Source organism: Catharus ustulatus, chromosome 13 (assembly GCF_009819885.2).
Source record: "Catharus ustulatus isolate bCatUst1 chromosome 13, bCatUst1.pri.v2, whole genome shotgun sequence".
NCBI classification, from domain to species: Eukaryota; Metazoa; Chordata; class Aves; order Passeriformes; family Turdidae; genus Catharus; species Catharus ustulatus.
In genome coordinates, this window is record NC_046233.1 from 1,255,317 (window position 1) to 1,275,834 (window position 20,518).

A 20,518-nucleotide genomic window follows, 5' to 3' on the forward strand; every position below is an offset into this window, starting at 1 on the left:
GTGCTTATCTGCACTTATCTGCAGTTATCTGCATTTGCATCTCACTGGAAAGTTTGCAAAGTGCCAGCCCGAGGCACTGCTGGGAATTGGGGCTGCTCAGTGCTGGGGTTTCACTGCCCTTGCTCCCTCACATACACCTCAGGATAAACCCACAAACACTGCACATTAAACCAGCCCAGATTTCACATCTGGACAAGCATTTCCCAGTGCTAGAAATCCACTGCCACCTTGCAATCTTTTAATTTGTGTTTGACGAAGGTTTTTCTGCTTTTTTGGTCAAGCAAAGCTTGGCTGTGCTGTCTGATAAAAGAAACCAAGTTCTACCTGGAAATTCTTCCATAGCTGAAATACTTCCTTTTTAATGAAAAAGAAAATCATATTTTGACTGTCTGGTTCAGGCTAGAACACGGGACAATACATTACAATGCACTCCTGCAGAATTTCCCTCTGCCACATGAATTCTCTCATGTTCCATGTTTAAGTGACAGGCAGGAATGTCACTGGACACACTCTCAGGCTGAGGAGCTTGCAGAGTCACACAGGCACTCGTGTACACGCCAGAAATGTTAAAAATAAAGGCAGGAGCGGAACAGAAAGCCACAAAAGAGGAGGGGTGCACCCCACGTCCTGACACCTTACAGTTCAACATCAAACTGGTTTCCCATCCAGTCTGGTTCTCCTCCCACGCTGGAGATGTGCTCTGAAATGGATCTGAGCTCGGGCTGGCTGAGCTGGGGGTGTGTGTGCTCTCCAGGTGACACAGCTGGAAGGTTCAAACACAGCTGGGTGTGATGGGTGACTGCACTGACACCGAGGGATGCTGCTGGTCAAAAATCAATCAACACTGCTGATGAGCAGCAAAGCTCACCCCACTGTGCTGGCCAGGCTCTTCTCTGAGCTCTCAGCTTGTTTATGCTGCAAACTCCTGGATTTTTGTCACTCCCTGCCTGAATCTCCAGCTCCAACCTGCATCCCCTCCATGCTCCCCCTCGTTCCCAGGAGCATCCCCTTCATCCCCATCCTGCCTAATCAGGGCTGTGCACCTCTACAGAGAGCTCCAGTCACATCCTCTCTGCAATTCAGATGCGATGCCAAGACTCATCAGCTTAAATTAGCAGTTCTGATGTGCCTGGAGTTTCCTTTTGCCAGGATGAGAAGGCAGAAAGCAGGCCCTTTCCATGCAGGCACCACAGCATTCCCACGTGATGCAGAACTGCCAGGAAGGCTGTTTGCTCCTGATCTCTGTTTACAGGGCAGATGGTTTCTGCTAATAAAAGGAAAAAAAAAAAATCTATGTACAAAAAAAAATTATGCCTTTAGCCAGACAAGTGCCAAAATATTTTGGACTTTAGGAAACACCAGTCCCACAATTAAGGTTTAATAGTAGGAACAGGCAACGCTGCACTGTGTTCTTCCAGCTCCTCATTAGGGAGGAGGGGGCAGCTCAACATTTGTGCTCAGGTCCAGCATCTCCCACCCAGGGAAAACCAACTGCACTTCCCTCTGTTACCCCAGGGAAGAAACAAGGACAGAGGACAAGGAAAATTAGACTAGAATGCAATTTATATTTGCAGGTTTGCCTGGACCCTCAGGCCCATGAGGTTTCTAGGCAGACACAAGAGCCCTGAAGCTCCTGCCTGACCCTTTCTTGCTCCAGAAATATTTTCCCTGTTCCCAAAAAGGTTTCTAAGGCCATCCCCAGAGCGTTCCCAGGCCCCATCCTTGAGAAGGATGAAAGGGAGGAGGGAAGCACCAACTTTCCCTACCTGCAGTGTTTCATAACAAATACCCCAAGCACTTTCCAACATTACTCTGCAGTTTAAGCCAACGCTGCAGCTGCTGCAGAGGCTGTGACTTGATCGTTCCAGGCCCAGGAGGTGAAATCAGACAGCACCCACAGCTTCTGCAGCCTCAGAGCTTCCACACTCGCTGGGTTTCTGAAAGCCCCAGCCCTCAAAGTCACTAAATCTTGGCTTTGATTTGAAAAAAAAAAAAACCCAACAAAGCATCTCTAGTTCTCATGCCAAGGTTGAAAGATTAAAACCCAACCAAGCTTCACGTGAAGTCCAGAGGCTGAGAAAGGGGAAGGCTGAGGACAAGGAGACACAGCCCTCTGGTGTCCCTGAGCTGGGCTCAGGGCTCACAGCTCAGCTGGAGCTGGCACTGCCCTGCTGAGTGCTGTCCCACCGGGAAAGGGTTAATGGGAATTCCCTGTGCAGGGAAGGAGCTGAACATCCCAGCCCTGACTGAGCTGCCCTCATCTGCCTCCTGTTACCCAAACCCAGAATTTATCTGGACATGTCCAATTGCCACCCAGCAAGAAACAAGGGGGTGTCCACCCACACAGGCTGGGACAGCAGGAGGAGAGAGGTGCAGATAAATCCTGTGGATGCAGGTAATTCAGGTACCAGGGAATGCTCCTTGACCCAGAGAGGACAGAGGGAAGCTGCCAGCACAGACAGACACAGCTCTGCCTTCTGCACACACTCTTCAGCCTGGATTTCACTGGAAACCTTGAGCCTGCTCTCCAGCCTCCCCCAGCCCTGCAGAGAGGAGCTGGATGTGACCAGGCTGCTGACACACAGCCTGGCCCTGCTGTGAGTGTGGGGGTGTTTTCTTTCAAATAAATAAATATTTAAGCAGAGCCAGCACCAAGGGAACGGAGCAGGAATGCTGAAAGGTCAGGGGATGGTGATCCTGCTGGGCCAGCCTGGCTCCCAGCACTGCCACTCAGGGGGCAATAAAAGATTTATATCTCCACGATCCAGTTTCTGCTGAACTTCAGCTCAGCCCTGGGGTGCCCTTATAGATACGGCCTCAGGTCCCTCTTGGGGCTTTGGAGGTGTTCTGGAGGCACTGAGTGAATGCAGAGAGGGGAGGCTGCCTGTGCTCCTGGGCAGCTGCTGGCACCCACAGACTGCTGTCCTCTGCCCTGGGATCCTGGGGTACAGTCAGCTCCCTGTTCCAGGATCCTGGGGTACGCTCAGCTCCCCATTCCCAGGATCATGGTGTGCCCTCCTCTCCCCATTTCCAGGATTCTGAGGTACTCTCCTGTCCCCATTCCCAGTATCCTGGGGTACACTCACCTCCCTGTTCCAGTATCCTGGGGTATCCTCAGGTGCCCATTCCCAGGATCATGGGTGCCCTCCTCTCCCCATTCCCAGTACCCTGGGGTACTCTCCCCATTCCCAGTATCCTGTGGCTCTCTCCTCTCCCCATTCCCAGTATCCTGTGGCTCTCTCCTCTCCCCATTCCCAGTATCCTGTGGCTCTCTCCTCTCCCCATTCCCAGTATCCTGTGGCTCCCTCATCTCCCCATTCCCAGTACCCTGGGGTTCCCTCCTGTCCCTATTCCCAGTATCCTGGGGTACTCTCCTCTCCCCATTCCCAGTATCCTGTGGCTCCCTCCTCTCCCCGTCCCCAGTATCCTGGGGTTCTCTCCCCATCCCCAGTATCCTGGGGTTCTCTCCTCTCCCCATCCCCAGTATCCTGGGATACTCTCCCCATCCCCAGTATCCTGGGGTTCTCTCCTCTCCCCATCCCCAGTATCCTGTGGCTCCCTCCTCTCCCCATCTCCAGTATCCTGGGGTTCTCTCCTCTCCCCATCCCCAGTATCCTGGGGTTCTCTCCTCTCCCCATCCCCAGTATCCTGTGGCTCCCTCCTCTCCCCATCTCCAGTATCCTGGGGTTCTCTCCTCTCCCCATCCCCAGTATCCTGGGGTTCCCTCCTCTCCCCATTCCCAGTATCCTGGGGTTCTCTCCTCTCCCCATTCCCAGCACGGGCACTGCCCCTGTGCTGCAGCAGCTGCTGACGAAGCTGCCTGACCGCAGCGGTTTCAGGTTGCAGCTCTTTTCCAGGTAAAGTTGGAGAAGTCCCCGCTGTAAGGCGAGCGAGCAGCACCGGATCTCAGCCAGGGCTGACGGTGGCACCATCCCCGCTTGGAAAGGCGAGGAAGAGGAAGCGGTGCCGGGTGATGCGGGCGCGATTCATTCTGAGAAGCGCAGGCTCCTCCCGGTTCTGCCGAAGAGCTGGTTCTGAGAAAGGCTCAGAGGTGACCTCAGCACGAGCTGTGCCAGGACAGGCAGCTCTGCTCCTCCTGGGCACGGGATGGCAGCTCATGGGCTGCTCCTCACCCCAAGGACTCACCGCTCCTCTCCAGGCTCTCCATCCATCCATCATCCATCCATCCATCCATCCATCCATCCATCCATCCATCCCTCCATCCATCATCCATCCATCCATCCCTCCATCCATCCCTCCATCCATCATCCATCCATCCATCTCCTCTGTGCCTCAGAGTCCCAGGGTGCTGAAGGGCTAATCCAACCCTCTCCAAAATAAATCCCCACAGCTGCCATCAAAGGGCTGCCCAGCAGCATCACTTAGAGACTCACAGAATTATTGTGCTTGGAAAAAACCTCCGAGGTCACCAAGTCCAAGCTGTGCCCCATGCCCACCTTGTCACCCAGCACTGGTGCCACGTCCAGTTGTTTCTTGAGCACGAGCAAGGAAAGGTGGCAGCAGCTAATTTCAGTTTCTGTCATGGGAAGTTAAAAGTCAGACCCACAGAGCTCTGTGGAGCACTCTGAAAATTCATCTGTTTGTTTGTGGTGAGATGGGACTCCTCTTGGGTCCTTCTTGAGCTTCCTGGAAAAATCCCCACATCAGGTTCTCTCTCTGCTGCAAAGGGCTCACCATCACCTCTTCCACACTGAGCTGCACTTCTTCCCTCTACAGAAACCAGCACTTGATGGTGTCCCCCCTCCACACTGAGAGATTCTCAACTCCTCACACGCCCTGCTGTCCCACAGGAGGCTGATGACACAAGGTTGAGGGTGCAATCACCTCCTTTTCTCTGTTAAACACCACCTGGGCAGGCCCAGAGCGGGGAGCCTGGAGCACAGACACCCCTCCCAAAGGTGGAGGATGCCCATGGCCCTACAGCCCTGGGCCAGCTGTGCTGTGGGTGCCCCACTGGAGCCCAGCCCAGCACCACCCAGCCCCATGGACTGTGGGGATGGGATTCCTGAAGGCCACGTCCTGCCTCCCAAAAGGACAAATCCACCTCTCCACACCCTCCTCCAGGCTGTTTGCACCCCACTGAAGTAGGGCACCTTCCACCTCCACAGCTGGGCAGGACAGAGCTGAGCCACAGCTGGTGGCAGTGCTGCTGTCACCCACGTCCTCTTGCACAAGCGTCCCTCAGTCCCGCGGGGTCAGGGCCATGACTCAGGGCCAGCCCTGCCCCAGCCCTGGGCAGCTCCTGGGCACCCTGGGCCACCTCCTGGGCCCCACGGGGCTCTCTGCTCCCAGTGGTTTGTGTTCCCAGTGCGTCACCCCATGGTTTCCTGGCAGGAACCTTCCCCTGTCCCGGGGCGCTGGCGCCGCTCCAGGAGCAGGACAGGACACCCACCCTGGCAGCTGTTTGGGATCCACCCAAACCCAGCATGTTATGCAAACATCCCATGCCCCAAAACTGGCCCCAAGCCTTTCCACTCCTTCTGCTTCCATCCACCCAGGCCTTTTTCGTACTCACACTCAGCCCAAGGGAAACCTTTGCCTGGCCAGCTGGGATGCCAACCCGAGATTCCCAGGTGGTTTATCAGGGAAAACCAAGTGGGGTTTTATCAGGAGCCATGTGGGGTTCCTGCCAGCAGCAGGAGGGTTTCCTGCAGCCCACCATGGAGCAGCCAGCTCAGACACTCCAGACAATCCCAGAATGGGCTGGCTTGGAAGGGACCTTAAAGCTCATCTTGTTTTTGGGACACCCTCCACTGTCCCAGGCTGCTCCAGGCTCTGTCCAGCCTGGCCTGGGACACTTCCAGGGATCCAGGGGCAGCCCCAGCTGGGGAAGATGAGGTTGACCATTCCTTTCTCCCAGTGCAGCTCCTGGTTTGCACCAAGGGTGGGACAAGTTCCTCCCCCTGTGAGCACGAAGCTCAGCCCGTGCCTATGACACAGTTGTTTCCAGCAGCCCAGGGCCAGCTGCCAAACGCTCTGGGCTCTTCCAAGGCTCTGCCACGATTTCTTGTTTAACCCTATAATTATATTGGCTAACTCCAGCCAGCTATCTCAAGATGCAGCTTGTTGGGAAGTTACCACCAACCTAAGCACTGTCAGCTCCAGGTCACATCCTGACCTCCTTGGTCTCCCTCCTCCTCCTCTGCCAGCTTGCACAGTGACTGGTAGCCCCAAAACCCCAATTTCCTCATCTCTAACCAAGTCATTTGCACAGGCTGCTCACTCCTGTGTCTGCAGCTGCTTTGCTCAATATTGATATGACAAATCTCTCCTATTTGACTCTGCCTGAAGTACAGGATTTCCAGGCACAAATGACAGATGAACATAACTAGGTTTCCAACACTTTCTCAGACTGTAATTTCACATACATATGTCTTTCACCAGTGCTGGAATCATCAAGGACCTTTTGGAGTGCTTTGGGTTGGAAGACTCATGGCCTGCCCTTGTCATTCCCGTGGGAGCAAAGCCAGTCCTGGCCCTCTCCAGCTGAAAGGATTTCAGGGAGAGCCTGGGACACACAGGCACTCCTCAAAGCCATCCCCACTGGTGGATCCCAAATTCTGCTGGGTCTCAGAGCACAGGACTGTCCTTGCTGGGTAACTCCCTGGGAAAGGCTTCAGGTCACACTTGCATTTCTGATAAAAGCCTGACACTGATGGAATCTTGTCTTTGCTCACCAGGAGGCTGTGCCTTGGCAGCAGTCACTCAAACCCAGGACCAGAAAGGACAGAAAAAAACCCAATAATGTACTTACATCCCCAGGTTTGTACACAGAGGTTAACTAAGGTACAAAGGGAAATCTGTAGCCTTCGTTTCTATTCCAAATTCCTTTCAGACTATCTGTACCATCACTCCCATTTATAAATGGTTCCTTTTTGATGACAACACAATCCAGAACTCAGAGCCCTCACACATGGGAGATTGGGCAACCGTGACACCTCTGCCTCATTTCTGTAATAAAGGCTGTTAATGACACAGTTCCTGCTTGGATTAAAAACATGAGGGAACTGCAGGAGCCACGTAGGAAGCTCTGTGCTAAAAACTTTTCCGAAGCAGCCTTCATTTTTTAATGAGCACATCTGCATGCACAACCCCTGAGAGCCACGGCTCGTACCCACGCTGCTCAAGGTGCAGAGCAGGGCAGGCAGGAGCTGGGCATGCAAATATTTGTCTGTGCTGTGACAGCCCATGCAGCTGCCTGCAGACAGCTTAGGAATGCACACAAACCCCGGGAGCCTGTGTGGTTTGCTCCGTGCCGAGCTGCAGTGAGAGATTTTACATATTGGAGATGCCTGCACACAGCTGGCTGTGGCACAGCCCCGCTGACAGCTGAGCTGGCAGGGCTGCTGTGCTGCCCAGGCTGCCACAGCAACTGCAGGCTAAGGCACACAGCTCCTGCAGGAATTCTCCAGCCACGATGGGAAGATAAGGCATGGAAGGGAACTAATCTGCAGGGAGTTGCACGGAGTTCACATGAGTCACTTGGGTGGGGATGTCAGTGTCTGGCCAAGGCGATAAGTGGATCCCCCACCTCCCACACACAGGGTGTTATTCAGACATCACCTGATCTTCCTGGAGACTGCAGAGCCTCGCAGAACCGAGGCCTTTGTTCCTGGGGATCACAGCAGGCACCGGGCTCTGCACAGCCTCAGCATCCTCCCCATAACCCTGCCCCAAACCGGAGCAGCCCTGGGCAGGGATGGAGCCAGGCAATCCCTGCCCTGGCCAGCACAGCTGGACATCATCTCTGCTACCCAGAGATGTTTCCTCACACCCTGCAGCACTGTCTGTGCCATTAAATTGATATTAAGGAGGTGGCTCAGGGATGCATTGCCAAGGGGAGCTGCTCCAGGGCAAGCTGCTGAAATCCATTTGCCATGTCCTGACTGCCACAGGGAACTGGGATGGGGCAGGGATGGGGCAGGGATGGGGCAGGGATGGGGCTGGGATGGGGCAGGGAAGGGGCAGGGAAGGGGTTGGGATGGGGCTGGGATGGGGCAGGGATGGGGCAGGGATGGGGCAGGGATGGGGCAGGGATGGGGCTGGGATGGGGCAGGGATGGGGCAGGGATGGGGCTGGGATGGGGCAGGGATGGGGCAGGGATGGGGCTGGAATGGAGCTGGGATGGGGCAGGGATGGGGCAGGGATGGGGCTGGGATGGGGCTGGGATGGGGCTGGGATGGGGCTGGGATGGAGCTGGGATGGGCCAGGGCAGCACTGGGGTGTGCACAGGCTCAGCTTGCCCCACCCCACCCCTGCAGCCCCATTCCCTGAGCATCCCCAGCGATTCCCAGCAAAGATTCCTGAGATACCCCGGGTTTGACATCATCTGTGGCAGCAGGCACAGCTCCCCTCCTGATGAAAGGGAATATTATCCCTGTTTACAGGGGCAGGAATTCCAGCCTCTAGCAGCAGCCTGGACCTGCAGCTACAAGCCCAGGGCAGCCTGGCCCTGCTCAGGACTCAACCGAGCCAGTCCAGGTCCCAGAGCCACCAACAGCCCCAAACTGGTCCCAGCACAGGGTTATGGGAGGGGTGGCAGTGCTGGAAGTTGAGAGTCACAGCAGCACTGTCAGAACAGTTACTGGATATTTTTTTTAATAGAATCCCAGACTGGTTTAGGCTGGAAGGGAATTTAAAGCTCATCTGATTGCAGCCCCATGGGCAGGGACACCCAGCACTAACCCAGGCTGCTCAGGTCAGATCACTGCTGGGTTTTTTTTAATTTTGATTTTCTGATCAGTCCTCACTGCCCTAAACTCAACTCTGTTTCCAAGTGTACCTGTTGACTTCTTTCCTCGTGATGTGTTTGAGCTTAATGGGCTTCTGTCTGAAGAAATATAAAATTCACTAAGGAATTGTAGTTAATCATTGATTTTTAAGGCCACAATTAATTTCAATGTGGGGTCAGGACTGTGAAGGGTGCAGGATGAATGGTATGGGCCAGATCCAGCTCTCCCATACCCAGTACAGTGGGAATCCTCAAAACTGCCTTTCTGCACACATTATTTTTAGACAAGAAAACATCAAAATTCAAGATCACTCTTAAAAGGCGCCTGAATATTCACTAACTGCATAAATGAAATTGTCCAGGATTCTTTTGATACCACAGTGCTTAAAATATCTTTAAGGCACTGGAAGCAACTCACAAACTGACAGTGGATATAATTTAAGTGTCCTAAATTCCGTTTTTTTTTTTTTTACTGTTCTGTAGTGTTGGAACAACCCACAAATACTGAATGGCAAAGGCAATTCTTTAAATTGTATTTTTTCTTAATTTTTTTTTTCTTTCATTTTCCAAGGGGCAGAAATCCAGGAGTTTTCTGAAGGTATTTTGTTGGGAACATTTGAGGTGTGTTCTGCCACCAGAGTGGGACGTGGAGCCCATCACATCCTACCCCATCCCCTAAAAACGGGAACAAAGAGCAGCTGAACGCTGGTCCCACACACAGCCTGGGGAAGATGTGCCCCATCTCTGTCACTATCCAAGATGCTACAGTGCCACCTTCAGTCTGAAATACGGGAGGAAAATCCCTTTAAAAGGCAGCCATGCCCCAAGGAGGCTTCCCAGGAGAGGCTGGAGTGACCTGAGCCAGCCCCTGGGAAAGCAGCACCTCCACTCTGAACCCACTGAGCCCCTGCCTTGGCACTCCTGGACACTTTAGAGCTTTCCTTGCTCTGCTTCCATGGGATTGTGCCCAGGGAGGCTGAGGTGGGGAGTCCCCATCCCTGGAGGTGCCCAAGGCCAGGCTGGACAGGGTTTGGAGCAGCCTGGGACCTGGGAAGGGTCACTGGATGGGATTTGAGGTCCCTCCCAGCCCAAACCAATCTGGGATTCTATGAACACACAAAGCTTGAGGAACAGATGAACCAGGCCCCACCCAAGTTATGCCCAAAAACACCTTGAACAGGAAAAAAAGCACTTCTGACTCTCCAGCAGCATTTATAACAGAGGAGAAACAGATTCATCATGGTTTACACCCAGATGTTAGAGCAGAAAAGGAAGTTTTAATGATAAAGGACACTGGAAAGGAATTGATTTTCAGAGTCAGCTTTGCCAAATGGCTCCTCAGGAATACACAGACTGCAGAGGATCCAGAGCCAGGGCACAGCAGCCTGAGCCTGGGCAGGGTGGTGACAGAGCACTGAGGTGAAATCCAGATTTCCTGCCTATTCCACACTCAGGCAGCTACACCCCACACTCATCAGCCCTCACTGAGACCTGCTCTGAGCTCTTCATTTAAAACTGGCTCATGAAATGCAAAACCCCAACTAGAGACACACTCCAAACCTCTACCTAGAGCACATGGTTACATAAAATTACATCTGCATGAGACACTCTGGCTATGCATAATTTATCTCTACTCCCATCCACACACAGTAATTAGCCCTTGCTGACACTTAATGAATGGGAATTCTCATAGAAGTTCTCCAGTTTTTGTGCTTCATGCAAACATATTCAGTGACTAATTCCTGCTTCTTATCTAATCCAAACCGTTCATCTGAAATAATGAATTGGCTGCCAGTTGAAAACTTTCTTTAAACTGGGTTTAACAACAACAAAAACACAGCACAAAAATCATCTTTTAGAAGCAAAAGCACAAGACAGAACTGTCTTTTAGAAGCAAAAACCCTTGAGAAGTGCCAGGCTTCCCCCTGAAGTCATGCGTGCCGCAGGGGGATAAAGGAAGGAGCAATAATCAGCCAGGCTGGAAAGCAGCAGTGATGCACTTGGTTATCTCACTGTGCTAATCCTCCATCAGGTGACTGCTCACAAGATTTCTTTAAGCCCTCATTACTGAGGTACAACTCCAGAAGCAGGACAGACACTTTGGTGACCCCAAAATAACAGATGTGACCTCGGAGAGGGCTGGGGGGCAGTGCCAGACCCAGCCCAAGGGAGCACAGACAGCAAAGTGCTCTGCCCTAAAGAAATCACACTGATGTGCTGTAAATCAAACAGCTTTTGCTCCCCAGCCAGAAGACACAGATTAGTGATTGGGCTTCAGGTCTAATTCCAGGAGCTCTGAACCTGCAGCTTGGCAGAGATGAGGCTTTTAATTCTCTCATTAAAAGCCCTTCCAATTGAGTAGACATTAATTGTAGTTTTTCATGATAATAAGCTCAAATCATATGACAACAAATCCTACAAGTTGGAGATATTTATACCAGGACAGGTTGTAACCTGTTGGTTGTGCTTCAGGCACTTCCACCAGCTTGAAAATAAAAGTGAATTTATGGCAGAGCAGGTTCTGTTCCCCTGATCCACGGGGAGTACCTGGCTGTCACCACTCACTGTCACCTACTCAGCACACACAGAGTGCTCTGGAGGCTGGGAAGTCACAGGTACATTTATAAAATAAATTAAATACAATACCGAGCACTGTCTAGAAAAAAAAAAGCAACACTCCAAACTCACCTTGATCATTTCTGCCACGTAACTCTCTGGTCCTGTGTATTCTGTGGAATCTTTGACTTTCACCAAGACAATAAAGCACAAATAGTGCCACATGTTGTGCTCTTCCTTAATGTGCTCTTCAAAGGTGACAGTCTTGTTGTCAAACTTGTCTCTCTCCAAACCTGTGAGAGGGACACAGGGAGAGCCCTGAGTGTTTGCCAGCTGGGGACCAGGAAAATCAGCTGGAGAACAAAACTGATTCCTAAAGCCTGCTGCACTTCTGGAAGTCACAGTCATTCTGGAATGGACACTGAATATCAGGATAAAATCTGACAAATACCCAGGAGGAGAGAGAAGAGGAAGAGAGAGAAAGAAGAAGAAGATAAAGAAAAAGAAGAGAGAGAAAGGAGAGAAAGAAGAGAGAGAAAGAAGAAGAGAAAGAAGAGAAAGAAGAGAAAGAAGAGAAAGAAGAGAAAGAAGAGAAAGAAGAGAAAGAAGAGAAAGAAGAGAAAGAAGAGAAAGAAGAGAAAGAAGAGAAAGAAGAGAAAGAAGAGAAAGAAGAGAAAGAAGAGAAAGAAGAGAAAGAAGAAAAGAAGAAGAGAAAGAAGAAGAGAAAGAAGAAGAGAAAGAAGAAGAGAAAGAAGAAGAGAAAGAAGAAGAGAAAGAAGAAGAGAAAGAAGAACAGAAAGAAGAACAGAAAGAAGAAGAAGAGAAATAAGAAGAATTAAGAAGAAGAGAAAGAAGAAGGAGAGAAAGAAAAGGAAAAAAGATGAGATGAGAAAGAGAAGAGGAAAAAGAGGAGGAAGAGAAGGAAGAGAAAGGGTAAAGTGTAATGAGTACTTATATTTATTATACATAAGAGAAAAATTTGGTTAAAAAAGGCAACAACCCTGCAGCAAGCAGTTTGTTGGATTTCATAACACATCTCCTATTTTTGGGCAAACTGATAGCAAAAGCAAAGTGTGCTGTGCAGCAAACTTGCAAAGGTTATCCTGGCAGGCTGTGTGTTATGTAACATGGCAGGACCATGGCAGGAACCACAGCACCTCCACTCCCAACCCCCTGGTGGGAAAAGCCTCCTCAGGCAGCACTGGGCACGCTTGGAAAAAGGGACTGCTCATAAAAAACCTCTCCTGTTCCAGTAGGAAACTGTTCTTTGAGGCAGAGGAGAAGCAAGAACTGAAGTCTTGAGGGAAAATGGCATCCTGAGCATTCCCCTTGTGCTCCTGCTGCCAAGCACGTGGTGCCCAGGAACATGAACTGGCTGAGGAATGCAAGCAGGAACAGCCAGGAACTCCAGGCTTTTTTCCTGTGAGTTTGCAGCTCTCCCTGGCTCACCCAGAGTGACCCCTTCTTGTGAAGTGTCTCCACACTTACCACAGATAAAGCAAGTTGTTTTTAAAATTTCTTCTTTCTTCTGTTTTTCGCTCCTTAGATCAGCGAAAGTGTCAATGATCACCCCAAAAATCAGGTTCAGGACAATAATGATGACCATGAAGAAGAACAACAGATCATAGATCACTCTAGCAGCAAAGAGAGGTTCCTGCAAGACACATTTCTGAATTATTAACCCAATTAGGTACCCACCTCACCCTCATTATCACCCTGTCCCACACCCCTTTCCCTGAGTCTCCACTGCTGATGCTGTCCAAGGGGAGCTCACAACTCAAAACCTTAAATGAAACTAAAATGTAAAGCTAAAATTCAAAAATCACTGAAGGAAAAGCCAAATTAGTCATCTGCCAGTGTGGGATCTCTGCAGAGCTGCTCTTCCTGTGTCCAAGATTTGGGACTTCTCTCACTTTCTCAAGAGAAAAAACTCTTCTCTCACACACTGAAATTTGTTCTCACCCCTCCCTGAAGCCCTTCCAAATTATATCCCTATATTGTCTGCAGTATATCAACAGAGGATCAGTGTGGACCATAAAATATTTTACTGACATTTAATACCATTAATTGCATTTAACAACCATGTAAATGAACATTAAGCTGGGCTTTTCACTACACATTCCACATTTACTGCAGGTCTGAATACCCAAAACATCCAACCCCCATTTTCACAATCATCCTGCCAGTCAATGCCAAACTTACTATTAAGAATTAAGTAACTGTGAAGGCTAAGTTTTAGAAAATAAAACAACTTTGAAATGCCAGGTAAAACAAAAAAGCCTTGCCCCAGTGTGGCCTGAACCTCAGATCACAGAATCATCACAGAATTGTGGAATGGGTGGAAGGGACCTCAAATCCCACCCAGTGCCACCCTGCCATGGGGACACCTCCCACTGTCCCAGTGTCCAACCTGGCCTTGGGCATTCCAGGGATCCAGGGGCTGCTCTGGGCACCTGTGCCAGCCCTGCCCACCCTCACAGGGAACAATTCCTTTCTAAATGATGGACACAAACGGCTTGAACAGCAGGCAGAGGGGAGCAAGGAGGTGCTGTGGAAAATTCCTGTTGCTTAGCCTGGTCCTCACTGATGACAGCCCCAAATCACATCCATCCTTCCTCTCCCATTCTCCCACCGACCCAGCCTGGTCCCTGTCCTCTCATCCCTCCCATCTGACATGTTACCTCTCCCTAGGGATGCTCCCACAAAATCCTGTGCCATGGGCATCCTCCAGCTACCTCACCCCTTCCTGTGCCACCTGTGCTCCTCCCTCCCTGCTCTGAACTCACTGCTTCCTCCAGCTCAGCTCCCAGTCACACTGCTGGCTCTGGGCAGCCCCACAGTCCTGGGGAGAATCCTGTGTGCAGGGGCTGGTGCTCAGTGTCACCCCAGGGCTGTCACCACAGACCCCAGAGCAGCACATCCCTCTGTGTGTGCAGCAGCGCTCACACTTCCCCAGCACAGCTCCCAGCCCCATTCAGCAGCTCTCCTCCACCCCCTGAGTGGTGATTTACCTCTTTGGAAGGTTTCCTGAGCACATCACCTACTCCACCCCCGCTCCTGAGCCCGTGACTCAGTACAGTAACAATGCACATCAGCAGCGTCTCGCACGTATGCTCCTTGTTCTCTTCCTCCATCTCCTCCGTGATCAGCTCTGGGAACACAGCAAGCAAAGACACGTTTCACAGCCAAGATTAGCTCTAAATCCTCCTCTCCATTCTTTGCTGGCTGTGCTCTCTCCCCCCTCAGACTGCCAGCCTGTGTTGCAATTCCCTGTGGGTTCATTCCCCAAATAATCCCAGAACAGAGTGGGCTGGGGGCACCTCTGCAGATCATCCACCCAACCCATCCATCCCAAATCCATCCAGGTGGGTTTGGGATGTCTCCAGAAAGGAAAACTCCACGGGCAGCTGCCCCAGGGCTCTGCCCCCTCCATGGAAAGAAGTTCTTCCCCATGCTGAGGCAAAACCTGGTTTATTTTATGGCCACTGCTCCTTGTCCTGTCCCTGGAAGGGTCTGAATCCACTCTCTGACACCCTTGGGGACACTGCATGGATGGATGGGATCCCCTCTCAGCCTTCCCTGGACTGAACAGACCCCAGACAGCCTCTCCCCATAGGGGGATGCTCCAGACCCCTCTGTGGGCTCCCCTGGACCCCCTCCAGACCCGCTGGCAGCTCTCCCCCTGCCCTGCTCTCCCCAGCACCAGTTTCCTTTGTGCCTGAGCTGCTGCCTGTGACTCGGTGCAATCTCTTCCCATCCCTGCTCGCATGCACAGCTCAGATCACCAGATGCCTGTTTATACAGAATCCGAGCTTTTTGACAGCTCAGAGGACAAAGTGTTGCCTCTTCCACTCTCCCCTGGTGCCTGACAGATTGCACAGCCTTTGGGCTGCACTCAAAATGGCAACTTCCACTTGGAGCTTTCAAATGGCTAAAAGATCAGTGCTTGTGGAAACAGCACTGTGCTAGAAAAGCAACACACCTCTTCTGACCTTCCCTTCAAGGCTCCCACTTCACTGTTTCACTGCAGAGCTGCTAAAATCCATTCCCTAACCTCACACACTCCCCTTACCCATTCAGAATCTCACCACTTTCATCGCATCACAAAAATGCTCAAGAGCAGATCCCACCTTCCCACAGCCCTGGAAAGGCCCCAGTCCCTGTGCAAGCCTGAAATAACCAAACCCAAGAGCAGCACCCAAATCTGGGGCATCATGAACACCCCTGACCACACAAGACCCTGGCCCTATGCTGATAATTTGTGATGCAAAAATATCCCTGAGTTTTCCTTCCTGCAGCCAGAGGGAAGGAGCTGAAAGAAGCAGCTCCAGCTTTTTCTGTAGCCAGGCTGAATTTGAGTTTCTCAGAGAGGACCCCTGGGCAAACAGAGCCCTCTCCTCCTGTGAGAGGGGCTGGTGGCCATGGGTGGCCTTTGATGGCCATGCAAGAGCTGCCCTTCCCAGAGAAACTGGGATGTTCTGTCTGCCCCTCCCAGCCAGCACCGTAAATCTCCCACAAGGAAATTACATTTTCTAGAAATAAAACTGAAATATTTCAATACCCAGGTAATATCTCAGTTTCTTGATCTCCAAACCCACCCTTGTCTACTTAATCCATCCAGTACTTCCTGCCATGATATTAAAACAGTTTCCTTAGTTAGAGATGGAACAATGCTGCCAATAAACCGTATTTCACAGGGCATTATCCTCTGAGATCACATTTAATAGCCTCATGTTTTAAAATAATAAACTTTGCAAAGAGGCAAACTGCATCTCTTCCTTCTCCAATTGATGCAGAAAATGAAAGAGTCTGGCAGTGCTTTATGAAGTCTGGTTAAGTTTTAAGTTTTTCTGCTTTAGTCACTTCATGTAACAAATGTTATTTATGCTGCTGGCCTAAATTAATCCTATTTCAAGTTAATGTCGTGATAGCTTTGTTCCTAAATTTATTGCATAGGATTTTCTAAAAAAATTATTTTAATTGGAGGTGATTAACTTAAAGCAGAGTAAAAACTCCAGGTGTGAGTTGGGATTGCAGTGGTACTCACGGTCAGAGGGAATGATGGAGGAGCAGTTCTCACTGTTCTCTGCCTTGCACACATCTGGGTACAGGAACTCCCCAGTCATGGTCTCACCTGGCTCTGTGCGATCTGAAACCACAAAATGTTGCATCAAAGGACGCCTCAACACCTTGCAAGGTGAATTCTCAGCAATTAGGGTTCCCCATCATACCAAGGCATTTAGAGCAGTGTCTCACCCTAGAATTTAGAAGGGCACAGTGCTTTCTGATTTACTCATTCCATGGTTGTAAATTCGACCACAAAAGCATTTTTATGTCACAGAATCCCAGATTGATTGGGGTTGGAAAAGAGCTCCAGGATTTTTCACTGAGTGGCTTGTCACCAACCCAGAGCACTGAGTGCCACATCCAGGACATCTTCAGAGATGGACACTCCAAACCACCCTGGGCATCCCCTCCCAATTCCTCACCACCCTTTCCATGGAGAAATTCCTGCTGATGTCCAGCCTGGCCACCCCGAGCCCATTCCCCTCGTCCTGCCAAAGCCCAGGGGAGTGAGCTGCTGCCACTGACCTGGCAGCAGGGTCTCGTTGGGGAGCTTGTCCACCTCCAGGATGAAGTCATCCTTGAAGAAGAGGTAGCCCACGATGGAGAACAGGTAGACCAGGATGAGGGCCAGCACGGCCGTCAGGATGATGGAGCGTCCGTTGCGCGTCACGCTCTTGATGACGTTGAGCAGCGTCTCCTCCCGGTACACCAGGTCAAAGAGCTGGGGACAGCCAACAGCACATGGAGCACCAGCACCCCTGCTGCCATCCTGCCCTGGGCCAGCACTTGGCAGCAGCAGGAACTGAGGCAGCTGTGGCCTCCTCTGCACAGCCCGTGTCCTCTGCAGGGAGATGCTCCTGCCTCAGTGAGACACACACCAGGCTGCCAGCACAGGCTGCTGGCTGGTTTTTATAGTATTATCTACCCCCTCACAGCCCCCAAACAGCTCACTTCAAATTGCAATTTGCTATTTTATTTAAATTTTAATTTATTGAGCATTTTGTTAAAGAAGTGATATTTTTTCCCAAATTTTGTGTTTAGATTTCTCTGCTGATGTTTCCTTCATTTTTCACCGGGTCTGGGACAACTCAGAGCAGAGCCCAGGCAGGTTGTGGCTATGCTGGTGGATCACAGGACAGATATTTTATAGTAAATTGGACCTCTATGAACACAGCAAATAACCAGCTCAGGTACCAGGGGATGTGGCAAAGGGACAAAACCAGCCTGCTCTGAATGGGATTTCAGCTTTGCTTCAACAGTGACACATTTTCTCCAGCAATGCTAGACCCCCTCCTTGAGTGTTATTCCTGTGCTGTGCCAGGTGAATCCCACCCCAGGCAGAAGGAACACGTGTGCCAGGATCTGTGTCCATCCCATGAGAGCTGGAGCCTGGACACAGCCATGGAGACACTGCAAAGTCAGCTCAGAAACACAGCCACTGTGTTATAGTCATGGATAAAAACACAGCAAAGCATCCCAGCCCACCTCATCCTACCCTGGCAGGGACACTCCCACTGTCCCACTGCTCCAGCCCCACTGTCCAGCCTGGCCTTGGGCACTGCCAGGGATCCAGGGGCACCCTGTGCCAGCCCTGCCCACCCTCTCCTTCCTCATATCTCATCTAAACCTCTCCTCTTTTGGTTTAAAACCACCCCCATGTCCTCTCCCTGTCTGTCTGTGCAGGAAGTCTCACATCAGCAAAAGGGATGTGGCAGAGTCCTGCTGTCTCCCACAGCAACTTCTCCTAAAGAAAACCTCCACGCTGTGGCTCTTCCCACTGCCTGCTCAACGGTTTCCCAGCAGAAAAGCAGAAATTTTCCTGGATCTGCCCAAGAGGGGACTTCACAGAGAGAGCAGGAGATGTTCTGAGGGCCAAGCAAGCACCCACCAGGAGGCTGTAAAAGAACTCGTGCACGAAGAGCCCCAGGGCACAGATCAGCAGGTACAGCAGGTGATAGAGGAACTCCACGTCCATGATCATGGCCTTGTATCCTCGCGTGAAGGTTCCGCAGTTACCCACAAAACTCATCAGGAAAATGATTTTATTGCAAACCTAAGGAGAGATCAACCATAAATTACAGTATCAGGGAAAACAGACTGTTTTTTCAAGCTGGAGGTAACTTGGCACTTGTCTGGGCAATCCCTTCCAACGCCTGACCACTGTTTCCATGAAGAAATTCCTGCTGGTGTCCAACCTGAGCCTCCCCTGGCACAGTTTGGGGCCATTCCTCCTCCTGTCCCTGTTCCCTGGGAGCAGAGCCTGACCCCCCCAGCTGTCCCCTCCTGTCAGGGAATTGAGCAGAGCCACAAGGTCCCCCCTGAGCCCCTTTCCAGCTCCATCAGACTCACAATGCATCATTCAGCGAGCCTCACACAGCCCCATGCACACTGAGGCAGTTGGGGTGAATAACCACATGCTTTGGGTCCCAGACACTCCTTCCCGTGCCTGTCTGAAGCTGGAGCTGTTCCTACACTGAGAAAAACCTCAGAGCTCTGTCTGCAGCCTGGGGAACCAGGATTCAATGAACAACACAGAGCCTGGTGCAAGGAGCAGCCCAAGGAGGGAATCACTCCTCCCACCCCTCCCACACCATGTCCAGGCTATTTCTGCTCCTCACACACAGGTGAGGAACCCTGACACGAGGGGCAGGAGAGTGTCAGGAAAGCCCCCTCAGTTCTTACATTGAATGCTCCCAGCAGGAACAAGGTGGGCTGCAGGCCCACGGAGAAGATGAGGCGCAGGATGGTGGAGGCGATCAGGGCGCGGATGCCGTGGGGCTTGGGCAGGGCGATGACGATGGCCAGGGAGATGAGCATGGCTGTCCACAGCAGCCCAGACAGGTGGGGCTCCAGCGTGCCTGGCAGAGGAAAACAAATCCCAACACCTTGCATTGATGCCTTCAGTTTTAACTTTCATATTTCCCAGATTCTGCACTGCATTGGTGACTCTGAACTCACACAAAGTGTTCCAGGCTCTCTCCCAGCTCAGGCACACACAACAATCCTTTTCCAGCCCCAGAACCAAGGACACCCTGCAGCTCCAGCCCCAAAAAGTACAAACAGGGAATGGAGGAGAGAATCTGGGAGGGTGGGACTGCAGAGCCTGGAGCTGGAATGAGACAATGAACCCAAACTGATAAAAGTGTGAAACTCCTGACTCAGGCTCCATCCTGGGTGCAGCCATGGCCAGGCTCTGGCACTGCCCAAGGTGAATCCTTGAAGGGTTTTAATAAATCCCTGCTTTATTCCTGTAACTCTGTGCAGCCTCTGCTCCAGGTCAGCCTCTCAGGCATCAGTAAAACCAAACTGACCAGAGCACTGCCAGTGGTTCTGTCTTTGGAGCATCATCCAGCCCTCACTGCACAACAGCAGCATCTGAGCCCAAAGCCTTCAGCAGGTTTTAATTACAAACTTGTTACTAAATCATTACACAAATGGGAATTACTACAGGATCTCCTTTTGGTGCTCACTGCTTGCACACCTGAGTGCTGAGGGCTGTGCTGTGCAGGGCAGTGCCTGGGCAGGTGAGGACACTCCCCCAAACTCCCTGATGTGGTTGTGGTCAGACCCTGGTACCCATTTCTGGCATCTCTTGCTATTTCTGGGTCTATTTAGACTGTCCCATGAGACTGGCTGCTTACACAACACCGAGCCCGTGCAGCTAAAAATACATTTCCCTGAAAGAGCCACAAAAGAGATTCAGCCCAAAACATCATTTACCCCAGGTTTATGCAGAATGTGAGACACCTCTTTTTCAAAGATGACTTAAAAAATTTTTGTCTTCAAGCAACTGATTCCTCAACAGACAAAAAAGCAAAATCCCCCAAATTTCCCAGCACTCTGCAGCCCTTCTGCAAGCACATTCTCACAGAACTTGTGTCTGACTGGCAAGATCCTCACTCAGGGCTTTTCCCCCCTGCTCCCAAATTCAGGCAGCTTAGGAAATATTATTCTCATCTGACTACCACGAGCAGCCATTTAATCTTGTTCCAAATCACCGCAGATTAATAAAGACAGCAGAGGATGGATGGAAATTAAAAGTTAATAAGCGTAAAGTTGAACAGCTGTTTTGGCTGCCTGGGGGAAGTTTGGGCTCCTGGAGCTGTCACACAGCACAAGGTGCAGAGCTGGGAATGGAGCCAC

At 51.2% G+C, this 20,518-nt stretch overlaps 1 protein-coding gene across 10 annotated transcripts in view; it reads right to left on the reverse strand.

Moving 5' to 3' along the window:
• ITPR1 (inositol 1,4,5-trisphosphate receptor type 1) overlaps positions 1 to 20,518 on the reverse strand; it is a 161,798-nt gene that overhangs the window by 6,900 nt on the left and 134,380 nt on the right. For all 10 annotated transcript variants that reach the window (XM_033071744.2, XM_033071749.2, XM_033071748.2 and 7 more), the window contains 7 exons: positions 19,058 to 19,233; positions 18,264 to 18,428; positions 16,901 to 17,096; positions 16,356 to 16,457; positions 14,320 to 14,459; positions 12,797 to 12,962; positions 11,441 to 11,601 (listed from right to left, as the gene is read on the reverse strand). In XM_033071744.2, coding sequence (XP_032927635.1) covers positions 11,441 to 11,601; positions 12,797 to 12,962; positions 14,320 to 14,459; positions 16,356 to 16,457; positions 16,901 to 17,096; positions 18,264 to 18,428; positions 19,058 to 19,233 — 1,106 coding nt within the window. The remainder of the gene's footprint in view (positions 1 to 11,440; positions 11,602 to 12,796; positions 12,963 to 14,319; positions 14,460 to 16,355; positions 16,458 to 16,900; positions 17,097 to 18,263; positions 18,429 to 19,057; positions 19,234 to 20,518) is intronic.